Source organism: Loxodonta africana, chromosome 9 (genome assembly GCF_030014295.1).
Source record: "Loxodonta africana isolate mLoxAfr1 chromosome 9, mLoxAfr1.hap2, whole genome shotgun sequence".
In the NCBI taxonomy this organism is placed as follows: Eukaryota; Metazoa; Chordata; class Mammalia; order Proboscidea; family Elephantidae; genus Loxodonta; species Loxodonta africana.
Window position 1 is genome coordinate 43,561,219 of NC_087350.1, and position 27,081 is coordinate 43,588,299.

At 41.1% G+C, this 27,081-nt stretch overlaps 1 protein-coding gene across 9 annotated transcripts in view; it reads left to right on the plus strand.

Annotated features, from left to right (window-relative positions):
* The window catches only part of MED27 (mediator complex subunit 27), a 230,786-nt gene that overhangs the window by 42,541 nt on the left and 161,164 nt on the right, over window positions 1–27,081 (plus strand). Inside the window, exon 4 of one of the 9 annotated variants that reach the window (XM_023544794.2) lies at window positions 4,564–4,662. The exons of the other annotated variants lie outside the window; for them this stretch is intronic. Coding sequence (XP_023400562.1) covers window positions 4,564–4,633 — 70 coding nt within the window. The 3' untranslated portion in view covers window positions 4,634–4,662. The remainder of the gene's footprint in view (window positions 1–4,563; window positions 4,663–27,081) is intronic. 9 annotated transcript variants of the gene reach the window in all.

Genomic DNA, 27,081 nt, shown 5'->3' on the forward strand with positions numbered 1-27,081 from the left:
TATTCAGAAACTTACCTTGCCCCTCAGAAAGTAAGCTGACAAGCTGTAGGATGTGTGTTGACCCCCCTAATTTGTTCCCATAGCTGCAGTTGGAAGAGATAGTGTACACATGATTAATGGGAACCGTGATCTCTCCTTTTATACAGTCAGTACCATGGTTCCAAATGAATAGACATATCTCGAAAGATACTTAGCTAGCCTTTCAAAAACTCAAATGCTGAGAATTTTCCACCGGAAGTCGTTAGGTTTTTGCTAATTTTTACAACTCACATAAACATTCCGATCACAAATGTGGATTAAAAGTGGAGCCCAGTAAAATAAGACTTGTCTTTGCAGTAATACTGTGTGCAGCAGAGTCCATTCCACAGATCTAAGGTTGCAGCATCAGAAGTGCTTAGTGCTCATCTTGGCTTTTGTGTCAGTAATGACTCAAAGTGAATGCAGATCATGGCTGCTAGAGTATGGATACTGGTGGGGTGGAATTATAGAGCTCTTCAGTCCCAAAGGTCACTGGGCAGTATGGTACTGTGGTTATGAGCGCAGACCCGGGAGCCACACGCATATCTTGGCTCTGTCGCTACTAGCAGGGTGACCTTGGGCACATGACATTACTCCCTCTCAACCCTGGTTTTCTCATGTAAAATGGGGGCATTGTTAGTACATACACTCTTGGGCATTAGGAGTTTAAATAAGGTGTAAATAGGCTGTAAATAAGATAGTTTATGTAAAACTCTTAACTCAATGTCTGGGACATATTATGCACTAATACTTGTAGTTGCCAGCAGTGATTGCAGTTGTCATCATCATCATCTTTAAGCCAGCCTCCCCATTTCATAGATGACGAAACCGAGTCCCAGATCTTATGACTAGTCAGTGGCTGAGCTGGGACGAGAATTCCAATCTCTGAATTCCCTGTGCAGTGCTCTTTCCACCCCACCACCAGCCTTTCTGCACACATACCTAGATTATTTACTTTTTTGTCACCCTCTCTGGCTCTTTGCAGTACTGTTTCTTGCCTTTTACGCCAGCAGATCCTAACAACAGATGGTGCTGTTTTGAATTAAAACAATTTAACTCAAGATCCATCAACTGTCAACATCAAACACCCTTAAAAGAAGGAAAGAAACTCATTATCAAGAGTATTTAAGCAAAGTAGGTATTTAATCTATCTTAATCATTTGCATTCTTGAGAAGAAGAAAGTCAGTGGCAGCTGCCACCATAGGCCAAGCCCCATGACTGCTCTTGCGCGTAATTGCTTCAGACCAGTTTTTTTCCCCTTTTCTTCTTTCCCACACAGTGCAAATTTGGACTTTAGTCCCAAAGAGCAAGTTTTAAGTCACACTGAATATTTAAAAAATTTAAAAACATATATATTTTTAAAAATTGGTTTTTGACTACAGATGGCTGTATACCTTTTGGTAGCCTGCGCTCTCAGCTAGAGCTTTGTCAGGATGCACGTAAGCACTCCAGGCCGGCCTGCTCTGAGAGGCTCTGCCTGCAGCCCCGGGCAGGAGCCGTAATGTGCAGGTGGGCCGCGTCGATTCGGGCTGCAGTAGCAGAGCAGCCAGTCGGCTCTGCAGAGCTGAATCCCCGTAAATTAAGTGTACGTTTAATGCCGCTCCCCTACTCATACCATACCTTGTTCTTTCCAAAGTTTGGTGTCCTCAAAACTGCCCCTCGAATCCAAATCACAAAACTGATGGTGCGTGAAAGATAGTGAATGTAAGAGAGAAGAAAATATTCACTCTTTAGTACAACCTGTGAGCTTGATTACGTCAGCTCAGCTCTGGGCTCTTACCATGACTGTGTACTGTACCACTTTCTGTGCAGCACCATGTTCCTTCTCTTTTCCACTCTCTTCTGTTAGCTTACTTTCTCTCTTTCGGCACTTCTTTCCTCCACTAGCTGGTTCAGGTTGGACACTGAGTGATGCTGAGGCAGTTGTTGGCAGCCCTCTTTTTACCTTCCTTTCTTCTTTTTGTTTTTTTTCACTCTTGGCCTCTCTTTTACTTTATTTCCTCTTTTTCTTCCTTTCATTCTTTTGTGCTGCCCGTGTTTTGGTCTTATGACTAACACCTGCAGGGCACCATCCCCAGATAAATTGTGAGTGGTGCCCCCTGGAGTTATGTACCCACAGTGGCCCTGCATCCTGGCTCTGTGTGCCACTTAACTCTTGGGCTGAAGACTCCTTCCCTCACCTAATCTCAGCGTGGGATAAAATGAACATCCAATCATCCCTAAAATTAGCAAAACAAGGGGGGAAAATAAAACTGTTGCACATGCCTTCCTAGAAAATTCTGATCTACATGCTGGAAAGCGAGGGCATGTGCGGGTGCTTGAGGGATGGGCAGGCTCGAGAGAAACAGGCATTTGCTGTGTAAGTGTAACACTCTGTCATTTTTAGTACTTCTTATGAAAACTTTGTGTCCTTGATCCAGATTTAAGCCTTGATGGAATAAAAAATCTGAGTGTAATTAAGCTCTCCCATTTGCTCCCTTCAGGATAAGGCTAAAAGTAAACATGCTGCCTGTATTTGTTTTCTGCCTCTTGTTTTTGCCCAATGTATAGATTTAAAGCCCTATTTATAGCTTTCTCGTGGTAGTTGTATGGGCAGGCTCTTGTCAGGTGATACCTTCTCTGCGTATGGATCCACCTGAGCCCAGTCAGCCCTTTCATCATGATCCTACCAGTCAGCCCAGACTGTTTTACACACACACACACACACACACACACACACACACACACACACACACACACACGTTTTATAAATGGCTCTTCTTAAGTAACCTGCCATGCAGTTTCTTACCTAATTTGGTTTAAACTGTTCTCCCATAGGGAAATAAAGCAAAAAGGTGATGATGGCATTTGCTTTTTTATCTTTTAATAATCCATTTCCCTGCCACAGGGAAGAGAGAGAGACTGAGGCTTCCAGCAGTTTGAAAGGCAGTAGTTTTATTTAGTGTTGATTGACCCATGTGTGGGGACTGATGCTGAGCATGACAAGATGAAATCTCACAAGCGATCAATTTGCATTTGACAACATTTTGAAAAGTGATATGTAAGTAGTTGATATTGGTGTGGTGATATGAGTGAAATTTACCATATCATAAAGTGGTGGTATGAGTGAAATTTATCATATAATGTGTGAAGGGCAATATATATATTATTATATATTATATATTATATATTTTTTCTTTATCAAAATGTCCTACTTTTTTATTGATAGTTATCCCTGTTCTGTGGTCTTATGAAACACAATAAAAAAATAAAACATAGAATCATAAAATTTCAGAGTTAGAAGGGAGGCCTCCAGAGGTAAAATCTTTTATAAGGAAGTGGCTTGAGGTCACAGAGGCATGTAACTGGTGGCTAAGAGTGTCTCCTTTACCCAGTGAAAGCCCCTAGAGGCAGGACCCAGTATTGTGTGTCTTTGTCTCCCCAGGCCCAGTGTTAGGTATGGCATGCGGTTGCTACTCAGCAAGTGGTTATTGAGCAGTTGAACCCCCGTCTCCTGATCCTGCTTGCACTCTCCATGTAGACTCTAGTTAGTGAGGTGATCATAGCCTTTGAAATCGCAGCTCAGTATTCACAGGGTATGAGCCCCAACCTTGTTTTCTCCCTTCAGTACAGCGGGGATGGAGTCATTATGAGGACTGAGACGTTGCAGCTAATAATGACATTGGCTAACGTTTATGGAGCACTTGCCATGCGCCAGACCCTCACGGCATAGTGGTTAAGAGCTAAGGCTGCACAAAAGGAGAGACTGGAAGGGCTGACTAGTTGAGGGGAGAGTGAGTGGGAGTACGGAGTAAGGTGTATATAGGCTTATATGTGTCAGACTGACTTGATTTGTAAACGTTCACTTAAAGCTCAATAACAATTATTAAAAAAAAAAAAGAGCTAAGGCTGCTAACCAAAAGGTCAGCAGTTCTAACCCACCAGGTGCTCCTTGGCAACTCAATGGGGCAGTTCTACTCTGTCCTATAGTGTGGCTGTGAGTCGGAATACAGCAATGGGTTTTTGGTTTGAATTACAGTGGGGACTGTTCTAGGTGCTTTACGTAAATTTACACATTTAGTTCCCACAACAACCCTAAGAGTTGTATACTACTGCTGCTATTATTATCACCCTCATTCTAGAGATGAGGAAACAGGTGCAAAGAGCTTAAGTTACACAGCTGGGTCATGGTGGAGTCTGGCCCCAGAGCCATTCCCTTTACCAGCCACTGAACTCTACTGCTTCTCAGTAGAGCCCCTGACTACAAAAGTGAAAGGTTTCATGATACAGTAAAGTTAAAACATTTTTAAGTCACATCTGCTAATTGTTCTTTTTGTGGTTTCTTGGCTTTCAAGCTTGAAAAGTTCTTCTACGTCTAGATATAAATGTTATTTTTGTATACGGCATGCCTTACAATTTAGAAGTCCAAGTTACAAGCAAAGGAACCAAAATAATACTATTTAATTGCTTTTGGAGCCATTATTCACCAGGTGACCTCCATGTTCTTGTTTCAGCTCCCCCATAAACTTGTTGACTCTTCCTGTGTCTTCCTTTGCACCTTGCAGGCTAGTCTCAACCAGCAGTTGGAGTGATCCTTTAAAAAGAAAAGTCAGATCATGTCACTCCTCCGTTTAAAGACCTGCAGTGACTTCCATATTATCCAGGTGAGAGCCGAAGTGCTTGCAGTGGCCTTTAGCACCCTAAATGATGTGCTCTGCACCCCCACCTCACTGTTTCTCCTTTGTCCTTTGCTTTCTCTGCTCCAGCCATTAGTCTCCCTTCTGATTTTAAAACACTCCAGGCCTTTCTCTGACTGCTTTCCCACCAATAAAAAAATAGCCATCTTCAAATCTTAGCTCAAAAGTCATCTTTTCAAGACAGGCCTGTAAAACAAAATGAGACTGAGTGGGCACACCAACCCAGGGGTGAGGATGAGAAGGCAGGAGGGAGCAGGAAAGCTGCCAGTGGGGAACCCAAGGTTGAGGAGAGGATAGTGTTGATTTGTGATTTTGTGACAACCAATGTCACAAAACAATATGTGTATTAATTGTTTAATGAGAAACCAATTTGCTCTGTAAACCTTCACCTAAAGCACAATAAAAAGTCATCTTTTCAGTAAGTACCACATTTAAAATCACAGCACTGCCCATGCTCAATCCCCCTACCTTGCGCATTTTTTAAACCATAATGTGTTTTATCTTCTAGCGTACCATATACTTCAAAAAAAAAAAAAAAAAAGAGCTTATTGTTTATCTGTCTTCCCCTATTAGGAAGCATTCTTTGTTTATTTCACTGATGTCCCAAGCGATTCATAGGGTGGCTGGCACATTGTAAGGAGTGGTCCATAAATATTTTTTGAATGAATGAGTGAATGAATGAAATGGATGAAAGTATAGCCTTGGTGAAGCTACTTTCTCTTTGCGCCCTCTCCTTTGGAATAAAATAGCAGCTTGTATTGGATGAAATGTCATTTCCTTCCAACTGTAACTTATTTTGATTCTTTGCATCTTAGTTATGTTAATGCATCATTAATCCATCCTCACTCCGCCCCGCCCCAGGATGTGGGGTAGGCAGGATTTAGCTAGCATTGAGGAGGCAGGTGACATGTCATTGCTGGATCTAGAGACCTAAATTCTCGTCTTGTTTCTGGTGAGGGAACATGCTCTATGTCAGCCAAAGCTTATGAGTAAGAAATACACCGCTTGTGCCAAGATTACAACTGCTTGGTGAAAGCAATGCCTGTTTTGCCTATTTTCATTTAGTGATGTTCTCCAGAGACTATTTGTAAAACTGATGTTGTTTTCCCCTCCCCAGTATGGCAGCTCCAGCTTACTCTCAGTGCCACCAAAGCCTGCTTGTGCCCATTGTTTCTTGTGGATTTGTTTGCGTATTGCACAGCCATCTGTTCTCTTCACCATCCAAGCTTTAGATTCTGAAATATGAATTACCAGCCGCTCCATGGATTTCAATTGCTTGCTGTTTGTTTTGAATGCCAGTAACTAGTCTTTCAGCTGTTATAACCAGCGTTTTAAAAGCCTAGCTTACTCTTCTTTTGTGTAGGCGCCTTGGGCAGTCGTTCTGGCTGGAATGAGCTAGTACCTAACTGAACAGGGGGCTTGAAAAACTTCCCATGTAGCTGTTACTGTTCATGCGTTCATTCCAGCGGCACTAAGTCAGGATGTTGTCCCAGAAAGTTACCAGTGTATTAAGATTACACTTATTTCAAATTTGCTTATTTGCATTGTGACTTAAAATTTACCATTCTCCATGATGAGTGGAGTAATACATGAGCGTGATTGTAAGGGGCATGCGTATTATCCTTCACCCCCCTTTGTTGAGTGCTTATCGTGTTCACACCTGTGATTTAACGTTTCACACACACTTCTTTTGCTTTCTTCAACATGCCGAGTTCCCCCTTGCCTCTGCTTTTTCTCGTGCTGTTCCATCGGCCTGGAATGCCCTTCTGGCATTGGTTTTCCATGCATTTGCCTTTCCTTTGTGACATTGTCGTAAAGGCCATTAGTTTTTAGCTTAGGGGATTATCTGCTTAATGTTTGTCTATACTTAGAGGCTGTAGGTGCCACGCGAATCAAAGCGTCATCCCTAGCACCTAGCGCTGTGCCTGGGGAATAGAACCAGTGGCATCTCTGCAATGGGTGAATCTGTTTTCGCCTTCACAAACAACCCTGTGAAGTGTATGCTTGTTACAATTCCTGCTTTGCAGACGAGGAAACTGAGGTGAAGAGGAGAGCTTAAATCACTTGCTCAGGATCATCCAGATAGTAGTAAGTGGCAGAGCACAGATTCAAAGCTAGCCTTCCATCATGCTGTTCCTTGTAAGCAGGAGATGCTGGTGTTCAGTTGGTAACATTCTAAATGGTAATATAGATAAAAACAATAACAACGTATACACCAAAAGACCTGTGCCCTGAGTGCCTCAAAATGCTTAGGAAAATGACATGTTCTTATTTATTAAATGTTAGTCAGAGACTATTTTTGTATTCTGGCTTTTCTGGATCTTTCTAAAGTGTTTTTTTTTTCTGCTTTAAAAAACCTAGTACACGAATATAGTTTAGACTTTTTTTCTCTTGAAGAATCTGTAGGTGCTTCAGAATCATTGCTCAGAATGTCAGCTCTGGGTTGGACTGGAAAGATGGGTGGGGTGGGAGGGCAGAGCACTTGGGCCCTGGCCCAGCACACACACAGGAACTTGGCTTTATTGTCTCTCCAACCGGGTTAGGTAACTGGGTGACTAGTCAAGTTCTGGTTAACTGAAACTTTGGCCTAGTTATTGCCCATGCGCTGAGTTTTCTGCTCTCTCCCCTGGTTACCCTGGATCGGGTACCAGGTAGAATGTCTGAAGTTCTTTGAAGGAGCTTATTGTCTGAGTGTCATAGAGCTTTGCCCTTAGTGAGGATTTGCCAGGATCTGAACAATTTTTAAAAACTTTGTTTTGAAAATATTTCTGGTTCACTGAAAAGTTGTAAGAGTAGCACATTAAAATCTGTATTCCCTTCACCTAGTCTTCTTCACATTTGCTTTATCTTTCTCAATATAGATATTATTATAATTTTTGCCAAACCATTTGAGGGTAAATAGCATGACCCTTCACTCCAAAGAACAAAAGCATTCTCACCCATAGTCGCAGAACAGTTATCAGATATGCTCTTTTGAACCACTGATACTTCATTCTTAACATTTTTTACTCCTTCTTTTTTTTAACTGGCTGCTTAGATCCCATTGTGTGGATGTACCATAACCAGTCCTCCATAGAGGAAATTTACATTGTTTCCAGTCTTCTGTTATTACAAACAGTGCTACATTGACTATCCTGGTCTGTAAGTCTTTGCCCAGATGTGGATAAATTCTTTGAGGAAGAATTAGTAGCCCAAGGGTAGCTACAATCAACATTTTGATAATTGTTGTCCAACTGCCATTCAGAGTAGTTGTAGCATTTTGTGCTCTTCACCAAGAGAGACTTGAGTACTGCTTTTCTGTATCTACCTAGCATCCTGTATTGTCTAGTTTTTAGCTCTTTTTTAATCTAATGGGTGGACAAAAACCCATTACCACCATTTTTTACTTTTATGCATAACAAAGTGTAGGAGGAGGTGTGGAATGAGAAGTGTCAGAAGCAGCACTGCTCTTGTGGAATTAATGTTCGCCCACCTGAATTGGAGGACAAGATCCAGGCTTAGGACCAACCAGGGTCACCCCCTGGTAACAACTGTGAGGCCGGAGACCTCCTCACCCACAGGTGTCTGAGGGAAGAGAAGCAAAGCAGGTGTAAAATGCAGCTTTCCTGAACAAGGGCTCAATTCTCTGAAGTCTTGGAATTTTTATTGTTGAGGGTGTGTTAGATAGACTGTGATGATTGATAGCCTCCTTCTTTGTATCTCCTTCTCTGTCAGAAGCTTCCTTGATTACCTGAAAGATACGTTCGCACCTTTCAGGTCTTGGCCCAAGAGGCACCTTCTCAGGGAGGCCTTCCTTGACCGTCATATTACAGCCTCCTTGCCGCCCCCAACCCTACCCACTTTCCTGCTTTATTTTTCTCCACACTACTTGTTACCACCTGACATCTTGCCTGTTTTACTTACTCATTTTGTTTATTGCCTTTTCCACCCCCTCTCTGGAGTGTTCTCACGAGGATGGGAGTCTCTATTTTGTTCATTGCTTTATTCCCAGTAATATACTCAGCAGTGCCGGGCACATTAGACTCTCAGTATGTATTATTACTATTTATTATATAATTCAGTATTGAATGAATGAAATTTTAATTGGGGAGCTGGCATAGCTTTGTAATTAAGCTTACTAGTTTTGAGTCACTTGGACCTGGGATCGGCTGTGTGACTTTGGGCATGTGACTTAACCTCTCTATGCATCCTTCCTTATCGGCGAAGTGGGATTAGTAAGAACACCTATTCCATTATTGTGTTGTGAGGATTAAGTGCCTGGCACATAGTAGACACTTGGAGGCTATCAGTATTGTTGCTATTGTTTCATAAGTTACATAGACTTAAGATTCTTGATCAGTCTTTTCTGTTTACATATACTTATTTGAGGTGAGTGTGTATGTGTGTAGAAGTATGTGTGTGCACGCATGCTCTGGTGAATTTATTATGCTATGAATCAACTAGGCCACTTTCACAGATACTTTTAACAGCTGAAGTCTCAGCTCTGAACACAGCATAAACAGCCCCCCCCAACATGTTACAATTTGATATTTTATAGTAAAGACCTATATATAATGTCTTCCTACCTTGAGCTTCTTGCTGGTTGACCTGTGCTCATAGCCATTGTGAAGTCCACAGTAAATGCACAGTCAGTACTCTACCTGTATCTACTGTGTGGGAAAGGAGGACCCATCCCAGTATGTGTGATTGTTGAGGAGACAGGAGGGTACAGGTAAGTGGTTTTATGGTAACATGTAAAAAATCCAACCCTCATTTTGAGATACAGTTCTCCATCATATGCTTAGTTTTAGCTGTCTTTTGAAACTGTGCAGTCTGCCTTGTGATTCTTCCATACATCTTTAGAAAACATTTCTCAAATTACATTCTTGGACAAAGCACTGTGATAGCATCAATGTGAAGGTCAGGCTTTGTTAGGAAAGCTGTTTCTTGGAGAAGTGACAGCCAGAGTTTGTTACTGTCATGTTCATAATAGGTGACTTTAGTGGCCTTAAATCCTTGAGTCTGATATACTTTGATGTTGATTTGTCCATCAACAATTTTAAAACTTCACTTCCTTTTCTCCCTTGAATCTAATAAAGGTAACCTCTTGCCTTCTGCATCAGATCTGTTTGTGTTTTTGAGAGCTAATGATACATTATACCTTCGAGGAAGAAAGAAAAAATTCCTTCTGATTTTTGAGTGAGGGAAGGGACAGAGCAGTAAGCCGCATTCTCTATTCCCATATTTTTAATAAAGATTGCAGTGGTACTCATGATTTCACATCTGTTCATATGGGGTTGTGTATTGGTGCTATGTTGCTGCTTCTGAGATTGGCGCTGTTATATTATTAATAGTACTGATCACACATGCCTTGCATTTAATATAGAACATAAGAGGCTCACCTAGCATGAATGAAAAATCTCAAATTGAAAGTGTAGATGCTATAAAATTTTTAAAGAAGTGAATGTGCTGTGGTTGAACTTCTGAAATAAAAATAGTATATTTTTAATGAACAAGTTATATGAATGTCCTTGGAATTTTGAGTGGGGGAGCTGATGTGGGGAGGAGGCAAACTGCCTTCCTTTCACCTTTATGCCAAATAGAATCCAGAGACTTACACAGGACACTCAGGATCTAAGTTAAACTGACCAAAAAAAAAATTGAGTTTAGAAAGGCAGCCATTCCATTATTAACTCATCTAGTTATGCCAACGATGGTGGAGATCTCAGAACAGTTGGAGGTTTATATATACAAATATATGTGCTGAAATACCACACTCTGATGGCATTCGATGAAGGAGTAACCTTTGATGATGAATTTTATTGCCCTTTTTAGGGGAGTGGAAGGGGAGGTGGGTGGTACTTCACAAGACTCTAAATTTACCAAAAATTTAAATTTCTTAGAAAAAATGTCAAATGATTGTGGATCCCAAAATGGCTTTGTTGGCATTTTGATGGCACATTTCAAGCCCGGTATGGTGCGCTAGTGAGAAGAAAAGAGGTTTCTTTTTCTTGTTAATATGGTATTGAATCTAGAGCCCTGGACCAAACAATGTCCCAGGAATCTTCATGATTTATGTATTATATGTAATCTTTTTTTAAAACATTGTTAACCTGTGCCCTTTACAGACAATGCAGGGTCAGAAAATGTCAGGGGAACTTTGGGTTGCTTTCATAAGCATGTAAAGAAAACTTGTTCTCAAAAACTAGAGGATATGACGGACATTCTTAATAGAGTGATATCTTTAGAGAGACAAGCACCATGCGTGAGACTGCTTTTGAATGGTGAGGAATGAAACATTTTACTTCTGGTTGGGACCAGATGTGAAAAAGAAAATACGTTATTGCTACCTGTCAGGTTGTCATAGACTCTGTTTGATTTGTTTCAAGGGTGAATTCTCAGAGCAGTCAGCCTTTTGAAATGCTTATTCACTTTCAGACTATTTATTAAGGACCTAGAAAGAATGCTTAGTATGAAGTACAGTGCCAGGTGCCACCCATTAGGAGAGAGGCTGGAATGGAAAGGCTTTGGTAGTGGGAGGCAAAGGAGACCAAGAGGGAGGCTTGGTGAAAAAGCCATTTCCTAGAGCCAGTGAAACAGAGCAATTGACCCTAGTGATTGGTGGTGTTTGGCATTCCCTACTGATTAGCTCTGCCTCATGAGGCCTATCAGCTCTTCGAGGAGTTAAGATCTACAGTTGATAAAATGTTCTGTACAAAATGTTATTTGCATAGGTGAAAATGAAAAATTGTCTTGTTCATTTCATCATTTAGGTCATTAAAAAAAAAGATTTAAGTGAAAAAGGGACGAGAAGACAGTTCTTTGGCAAAGCAGAAGCAGTGGAACTATTTTCAGCCCCTGTGTTTTGAAACAACATTGGTTACTTCAGTTCAGCTTTCAGAAAGAAGAAGAAGAAGAAAAAAAAATCAAATATGTGGGCTTGAGAGTTGGTTTTGCCAAATTACAGACCAAAGTTGAATTCAAAGTGCCACCTCATTTCTTTTCAAAAAGCTACATCCTTGGTAAACACGGAATGAAAATCTATAAAAAGGAGCCTAAAGACTTCTATTTTATTTCATGAGACAGAATGTCTGTCACTCCCTTGCCTATCTTCAGATCTTTTCCATTGTTTTTCCATTTTTCAAGGTGCTTGCCATTATGTTGTTTATTTTTGTTGAAATGGAGTGGGTCCTTCAGACTAGTGGGCTTCTTAGCAGAGCTGGTTCTCCTGTGCCCAGTCTACTTGGGCATGCAGCTAGCAGCAGCACAGTTTAGCACCTCGCCTACCATATCCACCTTCTGATTGCGGCGCTTACCAGTGAAAAATCTTTCCACACTTCATTATTTCTACAACCTGAGTGAATTTGCAAATTAATTGATGTGTAGGAGGGAAGGCATCTGCTATTGTAAAAACCTTTAACTGTTGCAATAAAACTTGAAATAAAATTAAGTGTTACTATAGTAAACTAATAGTCCCCAGGTGATGAAACACGTTTTGTAGTGTGCAGGGGCTTACATTTTCAGGACCTACTTAGCTTTGAGACTCTAATTTTTTTCCCCAGTATAATTTTTATTTTCACCAAAGGAATACGAGTACATAGTTAAAAAGGCAAATTAGTAAGACAACAAGATTTATAACAGGAACATTAGTTCCGTGTCTCATGTCACTTCCTGGAGGCAACTCCTTTCAGATCCTTTAGCTGCTTCTTTTGATACTTGCCTACATTTTTCTAAATAACTTGTTTAGGCTGCTGTTTTAGACATTTTTTTTTTAATTTATGTGGAAGATAAAGATTTAACTCATACACCATCTTCCTTTCATCAGTTTACTCCATTTTTACATTATCAAGACTACGAAATATTGTTTATAGCTGAGCCATGTAGTATACTATAATTGCTCTTCCATTTCATGACTTTAGGGTCGCTATGAGTCAGAATTAACTCGATAGCAGTGGGTTTTTTTGGAGGGGGATGGGGATTGTCTTACTATTCAGAGTACAGATTTATATGTCTGTTTTCAGCTTTTCTAAGTCCTAAGCCTCATAAGGTCAGCCTCTCCAGAGAGTATGCCTAACCTGGCTTCTGATGGGAGCAAGGATCTGGGTGTTTAAAAATGCTGGATCACTCCACCTATTTTTACCTCCATCCCATACCCAGTATTTCCAATTCCTTAGTCTTTTGAGATTCTACAGTCCAGCTCAGCTTGGACTTATTCCTCCCTCCGCAATCCTACCCTCCATGTGGAGTAAGTTTTCAGCATATTTCTCTCCGCTGATACAGTGCTGGTCAGATAGCTCCCTATCTTCTAAAATTTAGTTGACCTGTCTTTCAGCCATTGTTCCCTCTCCTATTCTCTTTGTGTTTGTGGGCTTATCCCCTTGTGTTTTTTCATTTACTGCCATTTTAGTGGTTTGGGGAGGGAGTGCAGATGAGTATGACTGTTCAACTACCACATTTAACAGGAAGGCTTCTGGGCTACAACTTTTTGTTTTATTTGTTCTTTTGCACGTAGGTTTGCTGGAGCTTGGTGTTGTATTTTAAAAAGCACTTTTTTTTTTTTAATTGACCTGTATTTTCTATGAAGGGCCTCCTTTTCATTGCACGATTCTAAGAATTTGCACATCACACATTTGAAAAAGAGTAATATGTCTGTGGGCCCTTAGTATGCTTTCTAAGAAGCTCCATCAGATGCTTATATTTCATTATGTAGCAGGAAGAAGAAATGATAAAATACTGAGTTCCTGAGAAGAAAGGACTGACCTTTTTCACCCTCTTTACCTACCAGCTGGTTTGAAAACCTTTTTCTCGGTAGTGCTTTCTTATTTTGGCTGTCAGCAGTTAGCTTTTCTGGAGTGTAATAGTTGAGGTTAAGAGTACCTGGTGGGTGATGGCAGTGTTAAAAGCTGAACTTTTCAAAGAAGCAGAGACTCCATTAGAATTGCAGCCACTACCCTTGTGCTGGGGCCATGCAGAAGCAGGTAGCAGTCTAGTAGGGAGTGATTGCTGACCCCTAGACAACAAAACATGGCTCTGGTGCCAGTACAGACTGCTCTGCTTCTAGAATGGAGCAGTAGTGGAGTGCCTGACACTCCTGGCACTGCCAGGCTTGGTGCTGTCTTCCAACAGACGGACAGGTAAAACCTTTTCATATCTCTTCCTGTCTTTGGAAACCGGGACATACGTCACCAGTTTGTTAAATACTCCTCTGAGAAATCCTTGCATTTTTTGTATGGGAAATGTAACCCATTTAAATACACATTTCTTACCTCTGTGCCAGCACTAGCGGCAGTTTATACACAGTGATACACAGTGATCCATGCCTTGATTTGCAACTTTTGGACCATGCCCTTTTTTTAGCAAGGGTAATGCAAAATGCTGCTCACAAACATATTTCAGACCTTATTAAAACATCATTTCCCCTGCCTTGTTCCCAGATTTCTGTGCTTAATCATAGAAAGGCAGCTTGTTCAAATATACATTATTCTTGTTTGGAGGACTCTGTTGGCTTGTCTTTCTCCCCCACCCCCACCATATTTTGTAACCCAGCATCACCGAGGCCGTTCGTATTAAATACCGTAATTTCTCATTGGAGAGTTATTTGTAAACTTAATTAATTCTGTGTCAGTGTTTGAGTTAATTTCTCCCGTTAATTTCAGCCTTCCTCGTCATGGTTTTCTATACTCTGTCCTGTGTCTGTTAAAGACTTTGCAAATAGTTTTGAAATGCCAGTTGGTGATATATGGGCCTTTTTAACGTTTCTTTGATTTATGTGCAGTGCTGTGAAAAAAGGCAAAGAAAGCAAATTATATGGTGAAAAATGTTGCCAATCTTCACTTTCTTACTCTTAGTTTTAAAAAGTACACTTATCAATCAAATCTGATGGATTTTCTTTTACATAAAGATTGAAAATTTAACTATTTGAAGACTCTCCAAATGTATGGCTCTTTATTTGCTTAATCAAGTGTAACTTAATGCTAGAGTAAGGTATTAGAATTCTGGAAGCTCTTTAAATCTCTGCTATTTGCCCCTATCATGCTCTCTTTCCACCACTCCTCAACAGTGTATGCATTGAATGGTCAGGCTTTTGATAGAAGTTGGAAGGATGGAAGCCTCCCAGTGCCTGAAACATGATTGGGTCTATGTTTGAAACTCTAAATCCATGTTTGGAGCAGTAAGCTTCATAATTATGTTAGCTAATTGTGACTTGTCAAGGGTTTCTCTGTAGCATACTCTTGATGAGTTCCAGGTAGAGATTAGCTTCCAGAGTCAATCAGTGAACCCGTAAATATTTTTTGAGACTGTACTTTTTTTTTTTTTAACTATGATTGTACTAAAGTTTTAATATGTCTAAGAGCCACCTGGGGGTGTTTACAGTGTTAATTCCTAGGCCCCTCTGCAGAAATTCTGATTCAGTAGATCTGAGGTGGGTCCCTGGAACGTGCATTTTTGGCACACATTCTTATAGATGATTTGGATGCATATGATACCTGACTGTGTTTAGAAAAATGATCTGAAGGTTATAGTGCCCTTTCATTGTGCCACTCCCCTGTTAAGTACCTTCAGTGATACTCTCTCTTTTCCAATTGTCCGTCGAATAAAGTGCAAATAAAGTAAAAAGTCCATACCACTGGGGGGTATTATGGATTTTTAATTTGTGTAGGCATGGTGTATGGGTCTGTCTTTACAAGTTTCCTGCAATACCTACAGTACCCTTCTGAGTATTTTCGTATTTATTCATTCGTTTGTTGTTGTGTGCCATCAAGTTGATTCCGACTCATAGCAACTCTGTAGAACAGAGTAAAATGTAGGGTTTCCTAGGCTATAATCTTTACAAGAGCAGATCGCCAGGTCTTTTCTCTCACAGAACCACTGGTGGGGTTGAACTGCTGACCTTTCGGTTAGCAGCTGAGCTCTTAATCATTGTGCCTCCAGGGCTCCTCATTCATTTGTTTAGCAAGCATATATTATTATTATCGAGCTACAACTATATGCCAAGTGCTGTTCTAGGTGTTGGCACTATAGTTAAGGTCGCTGCTCTGATGGACCTTGGGGGTGTGTGTGTGTGTGGTGTGTGTGTGTGTGTGTGTGTGTGTGTGTTGGGAGAGGTATATATTAAAGAAACAACAAATGAGAAAATATCCAGTCAAGATTAGCTGTGATCAAGTGGCCATCTAAGTTACATCAACTGGTCTCAACCTGCCTGGAACAAAGAAGAATGAACAACACCAAAGACACAAGGTAATTATGAGCCCAAGAGACAGAAACGGCCACATAAACCAGAGACTGCATCAGCCTGAGACCAGAAGAACTAGATGGTGCCTGGCTACAACCGATGACTGCTCTGACAGGCAGCACAGCAGAGAACCCCTGAGGGAGCAGGAGAGCAGTGGGATTGTTGTTGTTGTTAGGTGCCTTCGAGTCGGTTCTGACTCATAGCGACCCTGTGCACAACAGAACGAAACACTGCCTGGTCCTGAGCCGTCCATACAATCGTTGTGATGCTTGAGCTCCTGTTTGCAGCCACTGTGTCAATCCACCTCGTTGAGGGTCTTCCTCTTTTACGCTGACCCTGTACTCTGCCAAGCATGATGTCCTTCTCCAGGGACTGATCCCTTCTGACAACGTGTCCAAAGTATGTAAGACGCAGTCTCGCCATCCTTCTAAGGAGCATTCTGGTTGTACTTCTTACAAGAGAGATCTGTTCGTTCTTTTGGCAGTCCATGGTATATTCAGTATTCTTTGCCAACACCACAATTCAAAGGCGTCAGTTCTTCTTCGGTCTTCCTTATTGTCCAGCTTTCACATGCATATGATGCGATTGAAAATACCACGGCTTGGGTCAGGCGCACCTTAGTCTTCAAGGTGACATCTTTGCTCTTCAACACTTCAAAGAGGTCCTTTGCAGCAGATTTACTCAATGCAGTGCGTCTTTTGATTTCTTGACTACTGCTTCTATGGCTGTTGATTGTGGATCCAAGTAAAATGAAATCCTTGACAACTTCAATTTTATCTCCGTTTATCATGATGTTGCTCATTGGTCCAGTTGTGAGGATTTTTGTTTTCTTTATGTTGAGCTGTAATCCATACTGAAGGCTGTGGTCTTTGATCTTCATTAGTAAGTGCTTCAAGTCCTCTTCACTTTCAGCAAGCAAGGTTGTGTCATCTGCATAATACAGGTCGTTAATGAGTCTTCCTCCAATCCTGATGCCCTGTTCTTCTTCATATAGTCCAGCTTCTTGTATTATTTGCCCAGCATACAGATTGAATAGGTATAGTGAAAGAATACAACCCTGACGCACACCTTTCCTGACTTTAAACCAATCAGTATCCCCTTGTTCTGTCCGAACAGCTGGCTCTTGATCTATGTAAAGGTTCCTCATGAGCACAATTAAGTGTTCTGGAATTCCCATTCTTCACAGTGTTATCAAATAATTAGTTATGATCCACACAGTTGAATGCCTTTGCATAGTCAATAAAACACAGGTAAACATCTTTCTGGTATTCTCTGCTTTCAGCCAGGATCCATCTGACATCAGCAATGATATCCCTGGTTCCACGTCCTCTTCTGAAACCGGCCTCAATTTCTGGCAGTTCCCTGTCGATATACCGCTGCAGCCATTTTTGAATGATGTTCAGCAAAATTTTGCTTGTGTGTGATATTAATGATATTGTTCTGTAATTTCCACATTCGGTTGGATCACCTTTCTTGAGAATAGGCATAAATATGGATCTCTTCCAGTCAGTTGGCCAAGAAGCTGTCTTCCATATTTCTTGGCATAGACGAGTGAGCACCTTCAGCGCTGCATCTGTTTGTTGAAACATCTCAATTGATATTCCATCAATTCCTGGAGCCTTGTTTTTCGCCAATGCCTTCAGAGCAGCTTGGACTTCTTCCTTCAATACCATTGGTTCCTGATCATATGCCACCTTTTGAAATGGTTGAATATCAACTAATTCTTTTTGGTATAATGACTGTGTGTGTTCCTTCCACCTTCTTTTGATGCTTCCTGTGTCGTTTAATATTTTCCCCATAGAATCCTTCACTATTGGAACTCGAGGCTTGAATTTTTTCTTAAGTTCTTTCAGCTTGAGAAACGCCAAGCGTGTTCTTCCCTTTTGGTTTTCCATCTCCAGCTCTTTGCACATGTCGTTATAATACTTTACTTTGTCTTCTCGAGGTGCCCTTTGAACTCTTCAGTTCTTTTACTTCATCAGTTCTTCCTTTTGCTTTAGCTGCTCGACACTCAAGAGCAAGTTTTGGAGTTTCCTCTTACATCCATCTTGGTCTTTTCTTTCTTTGCTGTCTTTTCAATGACCTCTTGATTTCCTCATGGACGATGTCCTTGATGTCATTCCACAACTCATCTGGTCTTCGGTCACTAGTGTTCAGTGCATCAAATTTGTTCTTCAGATGGTCTCTAAATTCAGGTGGGATATACTGAAGGTCATATTTTGGCTCTTGTGGACTTGCTCTGATTTTCTTCAGTTTCAGCGTAAACTTGCATATGAGCAGTTGATAGTCTTTTCCACAGTCAGCCCCTGGACTTGTTCTGACTGATGATATTGAGCTTTTCCATCGTCTCTTTTCACAGATTTAGTCATTTTAATTTCTGTGTGTTCCATCTGGCAAGGTCCATGTGTGTAGTCACCGTTTAGGTTGGTGAAAGAAGGTATTTGTGATGAAGAAGTCGCTGGTCTTGCAAAATTCTATCGTGCGATCTCCGGCTTTGTTTCTGTCACCAAGGCCGTATTTTCCAACTACTGATCCTTCTTGTTTGTTTCCAACTTTTGCATTCCAATCGTCAGTAATTATCAATGCATCTTGATTGCGTGTTCGATCAATTTCAGACTGCAGCAGCTGATAAAAATGTATTTCTTCATCTTTGGCCCTAGTGGTTGGTGCGTAAATTTGAATAATAGTCGTATTAACTGGTCTTCCTTGTAGGCACATGGGTATCATCCTATCACTGACAGCGTTGTAGTTCAGGATAGATCTTGAAACGTTCTTTTCAACAATGAATGGAACACCATTCCTCTTCAAGTTGTCATTCCCAGCATAGTAGACTATGTGATTGTCCGATTCAAAGTGGCCAATACCAGTCCATTTCAGCTCACTAACGCCTAGGATATCAATGTTTATGCATTCCATTTCATTTTTGACGATTTCCAGTTTTCCTAGATTCATACTTCGTACATTGCAGGTTCCGATTATTAATGGATGTTTGCAGCTCTTTCTTCTCATTTTGAGTTGTGCCACATCAGCGAATGAAGCTCCTGAAAGCATTACTCCACCACGTTCATTAAGGTCGACTCTACTTTGAGGAGGCAGCTCTTCCCCAGTCATCTTTTGAGTGCCTTCCAACCTGGGGGGTTCATCTTTCAGCAGTATTATCAGACAATGTTCCGCTGCTGTTCATAAGGTTTTCACTGGCTAATGCGTTTCAGAAGTAGACTGCCAGGTCCTTCTTCCTAGTCTGTCTTAGTCTGGAAGCTCAGCTGAAACCTTTCTTCCATGGGTGACCCTACTGGTATCTGAATACCGGTGGCATAGCTTCCAGCATCACAGCAACATGCAAGCCCCCACAGTACAACAAACTGACAGACACATGCAGACCCCAAATTCTTGTAAAAACACCAGGATTAATGGTCTGACTGAGACTAGAAGGAGCCTGGTGGTCATGGTCCCCAGACCTTCTGTTAGCCCAAGACAGGAACCATTCCCAAAGCCAACTCTACATACAGGGATTAGGCTGGACAATGGGATAGAAAATGATACTGGTGAAGAGTGAGCTTCTTGGATCAAGTAGACACAAGAGACTATGTTGGCATCCCCTGTCTGGAGGGGAGATGGGAGGGCAGAGGGGGTTAGAAGCTGGCCGAATGGACTAGAAAAGAGAGAGTGGAGGGAATGAGTGTACTCTCTCATTAGGGGGAAAGCAATTAGGAGTATATAGCAAGGTGTGTATGAATTTTTATATGAGAGACTGACTTGATTTGTAAACTTTCACTTAAAGCACACACGCACAAAAAAGCTGTGATGTGATGGAGAGTACCTGGAGACTCTCTTAGATTAGGTGGCCAGAAAGGGCTCTCTGAGGAGGTAAAGTTCTGATTGAGATCTGCATGACAAGAAGTCAGGCATGCACAGACTAGGGTGAAGATTGTTCCAGGCAAAGGGGACAGCTAGCAAAAGGGGTCCTGAGACAGGAATGAGCTTGAGTGTTCTAGGAACAGAAAGGAAGCTACCCAGCTACTCAGCTGGAGGGTAGTGAGAGGGGGGTAGAGTGGTGGAATTCCGGTGACGTGGAAGAGGGAGGCAGGGCAGATGATGTATGCTGTCGTGCTCTGTGCCCTATGACTTTCTGGGTCTGGCTCTGGCCGCTTGGATCAGAAATGGGTGCTTAAGCCAGAGGTTGTCAGCAGTTCACAAGGTGTCTGATACAGGGCTGTGCCTAGCAGACACTCTCCGTTGGATGGCACAGGTTCATGATTCCTTATACAAAGCTTTTGTGGTCAGAATGTGTTTCAGATTTTATAATTTTGGGGGTTATAGGAAACTAATATAGCCCATATGCCATGTATTACATTAATTTGAGTACCCTGTGATCAAACACGTTAATCCTTGTGCAGCAAAGTGAGATAATTAAGTTTAAATAGATTCATATCAGTTCATGTCAAGTGCTGCTGCCACATGCTTTTTGGTGCCTATATTTATAAAAAAGCTTTTGACTTTCAGAACTTTTTATACATTTTTATATTGCAAAAAAAGTTATGGCTCTGTACTGGCAAATTCTTGTTCCATCCTCTGGTTTGGGTGTGAGACACAGGAAGGCAGTAAGTAGATAGAAGAATATATGTGCACACACTTGCACACTCATTCACACACCAGCAAGCAGAGTCCTGGAAGAGAGCAAAGGTACCACTGAATCAAAAGCAGTTGGTTGCATTGGAGTTGGAAACAGGAGCAAGTGGAGAGGGAGTCAGAAGCCAAGAAGCTGAGTAGGGAGAAACGTCTGTGAACTGATTAAGCCGTGTTTACTGAACAGCGGTGAGCAGTGTTCCCATTTTCCAAGAGGCCTGGTTGTGGACGTTTCCTGTTTCTTCACTTTCCCATGGAGCCTCACAACAAACTCTTACAAACTGGGTAACTCACGTATGCCCGTGCCTGTTGCAACCTGAAAAGGCCTAGCTAGGTAATAAGGGGCGGGGGGGGGGGGAGGGGGGTGGGCAGTGAATCCCCTCATCCTCATGTCTTCATGGAACCTTATGTATGAAAATGATTCAGAGTCTAAATTTCCACCATGCTTTGACGTTTAGTTCAAATCTCCTGCTCCCTAAGTATTCTTTTATTTAAAAAAATACTTACTGAGAGCATGCTAAGTTCTGGAGAGGCTGTATAGTGTAGTGATTTACAGAGCAGGAGCATTGGAGCCAGGCTGCCTGGATTCCAGTCCTGACCCTGCCACTATAACCTTGGGCAAGCCACTTAACACCTGTGCCTCAGTTTCCTCATCTGTAAGAGAGATAATAATAGTACCTTCCTTATGAGATAATTGTATTGATAAAATGAGTTAACTGAATTAGAATCGTGCCTAGTTTACAGTAAGTCCTGTAGAAGCATTAGGTAATATTTCTGTTTTATTGTTATGCCAGGCACTGTTCTAGATATAGCAATGAAGACTAGGCAATATCTGCTCTTATAGAGCTTACATTCTAGGCATATTTTGATTTTCTAAAGAGAGAGAACATTTCTATTATATCTGTCCATGTCTGGCACTGGGCTCTGCATCCATCAAGCCGTTCCATTCTCAGTAAATAGTTACTATGCACCAATGTAAGCACCAATGCTAGGCCTGTGGGGCTTGTAAAATGGAGTATGAGACAGTTCTGGCACTTGCGTGGCATACAATTTAGAAAAGAAATATAGACACACACTGAAAAACATACTATAATGTACAGTGGTCAGCCCTGTAAAAGATGTTTCAGAAAGGCTCCTATAATGACTTGAGTAAGTTTCCATTCCTGTCAGCTCCCTGTTGTGTGCCATTGACTCCAACTTTTAGTGACCCTACATGCCAGATATTTAAATGGAAAGACAACCTATTTATTTGGATATTGTGGATATCAAAAAGCAAACAATAGATGTGGCACTAGTTAGGTTATTCTCTTAATTTTTCCGCTTCTGACCCTAAGGAATGCTGCCTCACAATCTGGACAGCTTTCCCAGGATGGATGTGGTTGGTGATAGATGTGTTGTTAATATTCCTTCTCGGCCCACTCAGAGCTGGCTGCGGATGGCCCCCAGTTTTGGGTGCTTGTCTTGTTTTGCAAGGCAGAGTTTGGAAAGGCTGAGTAGGACTGCAAAGCACCATCAGAGTAAGTTTCACCTCAGAGCATCCCTTCTTGTGTCAGAGGCTCAACTGTCTTAGGGTTCAGCATCCCTGGGTTCTCCCCTTCCCCAAATCCACTCTGAGGAAGAAACAGACCTATTTTTGGCTGATCCATCTCCTCTAAGTTTTTTTTTTTTTTCCATCAAGGCAAAACCTTCCAATTATTGGCTCAATTACCCCAAAGACTCAGTCTAATTGTTTATGGCTCAGCACCTTCCGCCTATTACTAATCATAGTTAACATTTATTGTGTACTTGGTGCCAGCCACTTTACTCAGCACTGTTTATGTACCTACTTCTTACTAACTTCAAAAACCTGAGTGTGATTTTGCTCTATGAAAGCCCACATTGCTTCTAGAGTAATTGAGTAATAATGAGTAGTAGTGCTATCCCCAATAATAGAAGAGAACCGAGGCTTTGGAATGTTGAATAACTTACCCAAGGCCACATAGTTGGTTAAGTAGAGGATTTAGGATTTATATCCAGGCAGTTGACTATACAAACCATATTCTTAGATTAAGAATTAAAAAAAAAAACAAAACAAAAAACCAAACTCATTACTGTCGGATGAATGCCAACTCATGGCGACCTTATAGGACAGAGTAGAGCTGCCCCGTAGGGTTTCCAGGGAGTGGCTGGTGGATTCAAACTGCCAACCTTTTGGTTAGCAGTCATAGGTAGACATTAAAATACTTCTCTGCCTAGAACATGTTAGGAGTAGAAAACTCACTCTGATCTGTTTGTTTCATACCCACTGTTAGTACATATGACTTTTGATTTTCTTTCTTCCAACAGAAAAAAATGATAACCTTGCATTTATTGCAGAAAAGTCCTACCACATAGGCTTCCTATGTAGACAGTCACAACTAGAACTTTAACACGTATTATGGGAGTCTGGAGAGAGACCTTGATCTTACAGTGCAGTGTACTTTGTTGGATGCATGAGAAACCAAACCAAACTTGTTGCCATTGAGTTGATCTGACTCATAGCGACCCTATAGGACAGAGTAGAGCTGCCCGTAGGGTTTCCAAGGAGTGGTTGGTGGATTCGAACTGCAGATCTTTTGGTTAGCATCTGAGCTCTTAATCACTCTACCACTAGGGCTCCAGATGCATAAGAAATACTCCTTAATTTGATCGTTTAACGCATCAAGGTTGAGCCAACTTTGTGGACATTTAGGTTGTATGTAGATTAAAAAGACCAGTCTCCACTGTATCTTAAGAAGAGCTTCCCAGCTGATCCTCTGGATTGCTTTTATTTAGACTGCTTGTGTTGTTTCTACAGGCCTCCTAAAACTGCCTTTGATTTTACTGAGGTTTTGCTCAAACAAGAGGCATCACCATGGGGGGGATTCTCTCCCTCAGTTGTGCCGCAATAATTGAGTTGGGGTTTCTTCTCCATACAACTACTTGTTTAGAACAGCCTAGTAGGTGAGTTTTTCCTTTTCCTTTATACTTAACCAGTGTATTATCTGATATGTTTAAGGTGACAGTATTTGTTTAAAGGACAATAATTCTATTCAGTTTTGTGAAAATTCAGTCATTTCCTGGCATTGTTGGAGGAGGTGAATTTCTGGGCGCAGTCACTTCCGGCAATCACAGGAACAGCTGTCATCTTGGAGTGTGTTTGTGGTGTACCAGGCACTGTGGTTAACAAGGTTTTGGTACACATCGTATCACTTTATCTGTAAGAGGTGGCTGACTTGCCTCCCTCCTAGGGCTGTTGTGAGATAAGGAAAGGTGCTTTTGTAGAGCCTGCCTTAGGGAGTGTGCTCAGTAAACCAACACTGCCCTTAATGAGATAAACATTCTTATTGGGCTGGTTAACAAACAGGCTCAGAGGGAGAAGAATCACCCCAAATTGCTCAGAGTACTCGTGGTTGAGCTGGGATGAACTCAGGACCATCTGACTACAAAGCTTGTTCTGCTGCCCCCTAGGACATAGTGTCTCCAGAGGTTTTAACCTCTGCTGCTTCATAGCAAAGTGCAAAGGCATACAGTGCCTCATTGGACCCATTGCCTCCTTGCAGTCCCAAGCCACCAGGCCTTATTCCTCCTACTCCTAAAGGGATAACACAGTTGTTAAAAATGATGGATAAAAAACGTGTCTTCCTAAATGCTTTATTTTCTGATTCCTGTTCTTGTATGTCTCCTCACTTCCACTCCTGTTATTTTCTGTTTTCCTAGCATCATAGTTATGTATCTATTAAAGTCAGTGATTATACGGCTCCCTGTTTCGTCTTCGTCCTTCTGAGTTTTCTCTGTGCTACCTTTCCTTCTCCCCTCCCTCTTCATCCTTCATATCTCATGTGAGCAAGGGGTAGGGCAGTGGGGGAGAACTGATCAGATCCCTGATTGGCAGCAAGTTGCCTCCCCATTGGATTGTTGGTTTATGGAAGGAAGTAGAAGCTAATGGGGGCTACATCTGATGGTAATTAAAATGCTGCTTAAAGCAGAAATAGAGATTTCATGACACTGGAAGAAAGGAGAGTTAAATAAACCCTCCAACGAAATCCAAACTGTCTAGGAGGCGCATAGGAATCATTTTTATCTTCTGAGGAGCCATCCGTTTTTTATGTATCCTATAAAAATAAGTATAATAATCATAATTTTACTTTTATCAGATTGGGAATTTTAAAAAGCCATGTTTACTGGTTTCTTGACTGAAATTTTTCAGTGGTAACTAGGCAAATGACTGAGGCTTGGAATCCACAGTGTCTCGAATTGAGATACAGAAGTGTCCAGTGATTCTCATTTTATTCATTTCTCAGTTGAAAAGCTCTGGTTTCTTCTGGGGGCAGACAGAAGAAATATCCAGGGGTATATAGTATGTGCGAATATTTGGTTTTCCCCCTTGGCTCACATATGAGTATTTGGTAAGAATAACAAAAGTATTATATGTTAGTAAACATTTGAGTCCCTGCTAGAGGCCTAGCATTGCACTATTCACCTAATACTAGGTATAAGACATCACAAGGAGCTGTTTGCCCGCCTCTCTCTCCAGTTGCCTTAATTGAGGACTTTTGGTGACTAGTAAAATGTTTGCATTTCATACTTATATTTAAGTTTCACTGATGTTGATTTTTATACTGTGAAGCTAAGCTCAGACTGTGTTTTCAAAAAGACGTATTTATGCCGTCATAGAAATCATCAGTGTTAGAAAGGACTTTAGACATAATTCTAACCTTACTTTATAGACTTCTGATTCATTATTTAAGTATACATGTAAAAACTAGTGTTCTGCATTTCTGATGGAAGTATTATGATAATTCAGCAATATGTTATTCTTTCTACTACTTCTGCCTTTGGTCTCAACCGAGAAGATCATGTTCTGTTTTTGTTGGATCTATGCATGTAGTGTGTAAATGGATAATAACTGTGAAATGGTTTAAACTTAGTTGGAGATAAGACCATGGTGGTCTGTCAGACCTGGAATTCTTCCTTTAATGGAGACATAGGTGAACAAGATTGCCCACGATGTTGTGCCTTTTCAGGGGTCTCTTCTCCCTCATTGTCACCATTGTTTAAGAATCTGTATGGAGCTCTCTTTAGTGCATTGTGAAATTCTGCCTTGATCTGATTTGTATTTCCTGCCTGCATCTTCCTAAGTGGCCAGGTGACTCCCCAACATGGTCTTTCTTTACAACCCTGTGCATTGGTGTCTGAAACCATGTGCAAGTGGAGTGAGAGCCTGGTGTGAAAGGAGAGGTGGTAAATGGCAGACAGGAGAGTACCAGCTCTTATGTACCCGCATCTGTCTTTTCTCATCTCAGTTTTTGCTGCTCATCTTTCCTTTTGTACTTTCTTTCATCATCTTTCCTTCTCCCTTTACAAATAATCTCTATGATGGTTGTTTCCTCCATTTATAGCCACATTCACAGTTTGCTTTGTTAGTGAATCTGTTCAGATATATATGAGTGATATCTCTTCCAGCTGATTGGCAACTTTGAAATAGGATAATACGCATACAGCTGTAGTGTAAATAGGAGCAGTTGTCGAGAAAAGGCTATTAATAAAGGTGTGAGTTCTGGGAAGTTCCAGTGAAACAATTCTAAACAACCCTAAATATTGCAAATATTTTAAAAAAGAAATAGGCTGCTATCCATCCTCTCTGTTTACATCTTTGACTGTTTTTGAAGTTTGGACATTTGAGGATTAATACCTAGAAAACAAAAATTCAAATGGCATTTAACATGTAAATGAGTGTTGTACTGAGCAGGAAACAGCCCTGATTTGCTGTCTTGCTTTCATAGTAATTGAAAGGCCTGAAACCTAGCTTCCCAGTAGAGAACAAATAGGCAAATAAATTGGAGGCTTCCTTCTTATGGTTTATTGATGCTGTTTTGACCAAGTAAAAAGATCATTTACCCATAAAAGCTCAAATCTTAAGTTTTTTTTTTCCTTCTTTTTTTAATATTGGCTGTTTGAAAGAAGCATGAGGAGATTAAAAAAAAAAGACCCTAATACCATTATCTGGTATTTAGATAAAAACCCAAGCAAAATAATTAGTTACGGTGTTTTTCTGTAGCCATTTTCCTTGGCATAGATAACACCAGGCAAGCTTGCTTGTTTTTTTGCTTAGAGTTATGTCCCCAAAAGATGAAATAGAGCTTTATCATAATGCATGGATTTTTCTCATTCGCTGAAAACAAAACATATTTTAAATAATGAGGAGCAGAGGTTTTTGCAACTCAGAGTGGTGAAGAAGTGTTTCCAGTTTTGCACAAATCTTGGTTGATAGGTTGATAGGTTAATGGTTTAGGAAATTAAGACTATTCGTATGAGAATTGCAAACGACCTCCTCATCCCCACTGCCACATACTCCCATCCCAGCTGTATCCTGTGTGATTTGGTTCAGGTGTGTGTGGTGTGAACTGATTCAGGTGTGACATGGTCCTTAGATTGTGGCTGTGAGCTTTGGCTTGTTCTGTTGCATCTTGGAAGGATTTTTCATACACTGGTGCCAGCTAGCCCTAGCTGTTTTGGCTAGTGATCTGCAGGTGACAATCCTAGCTTGT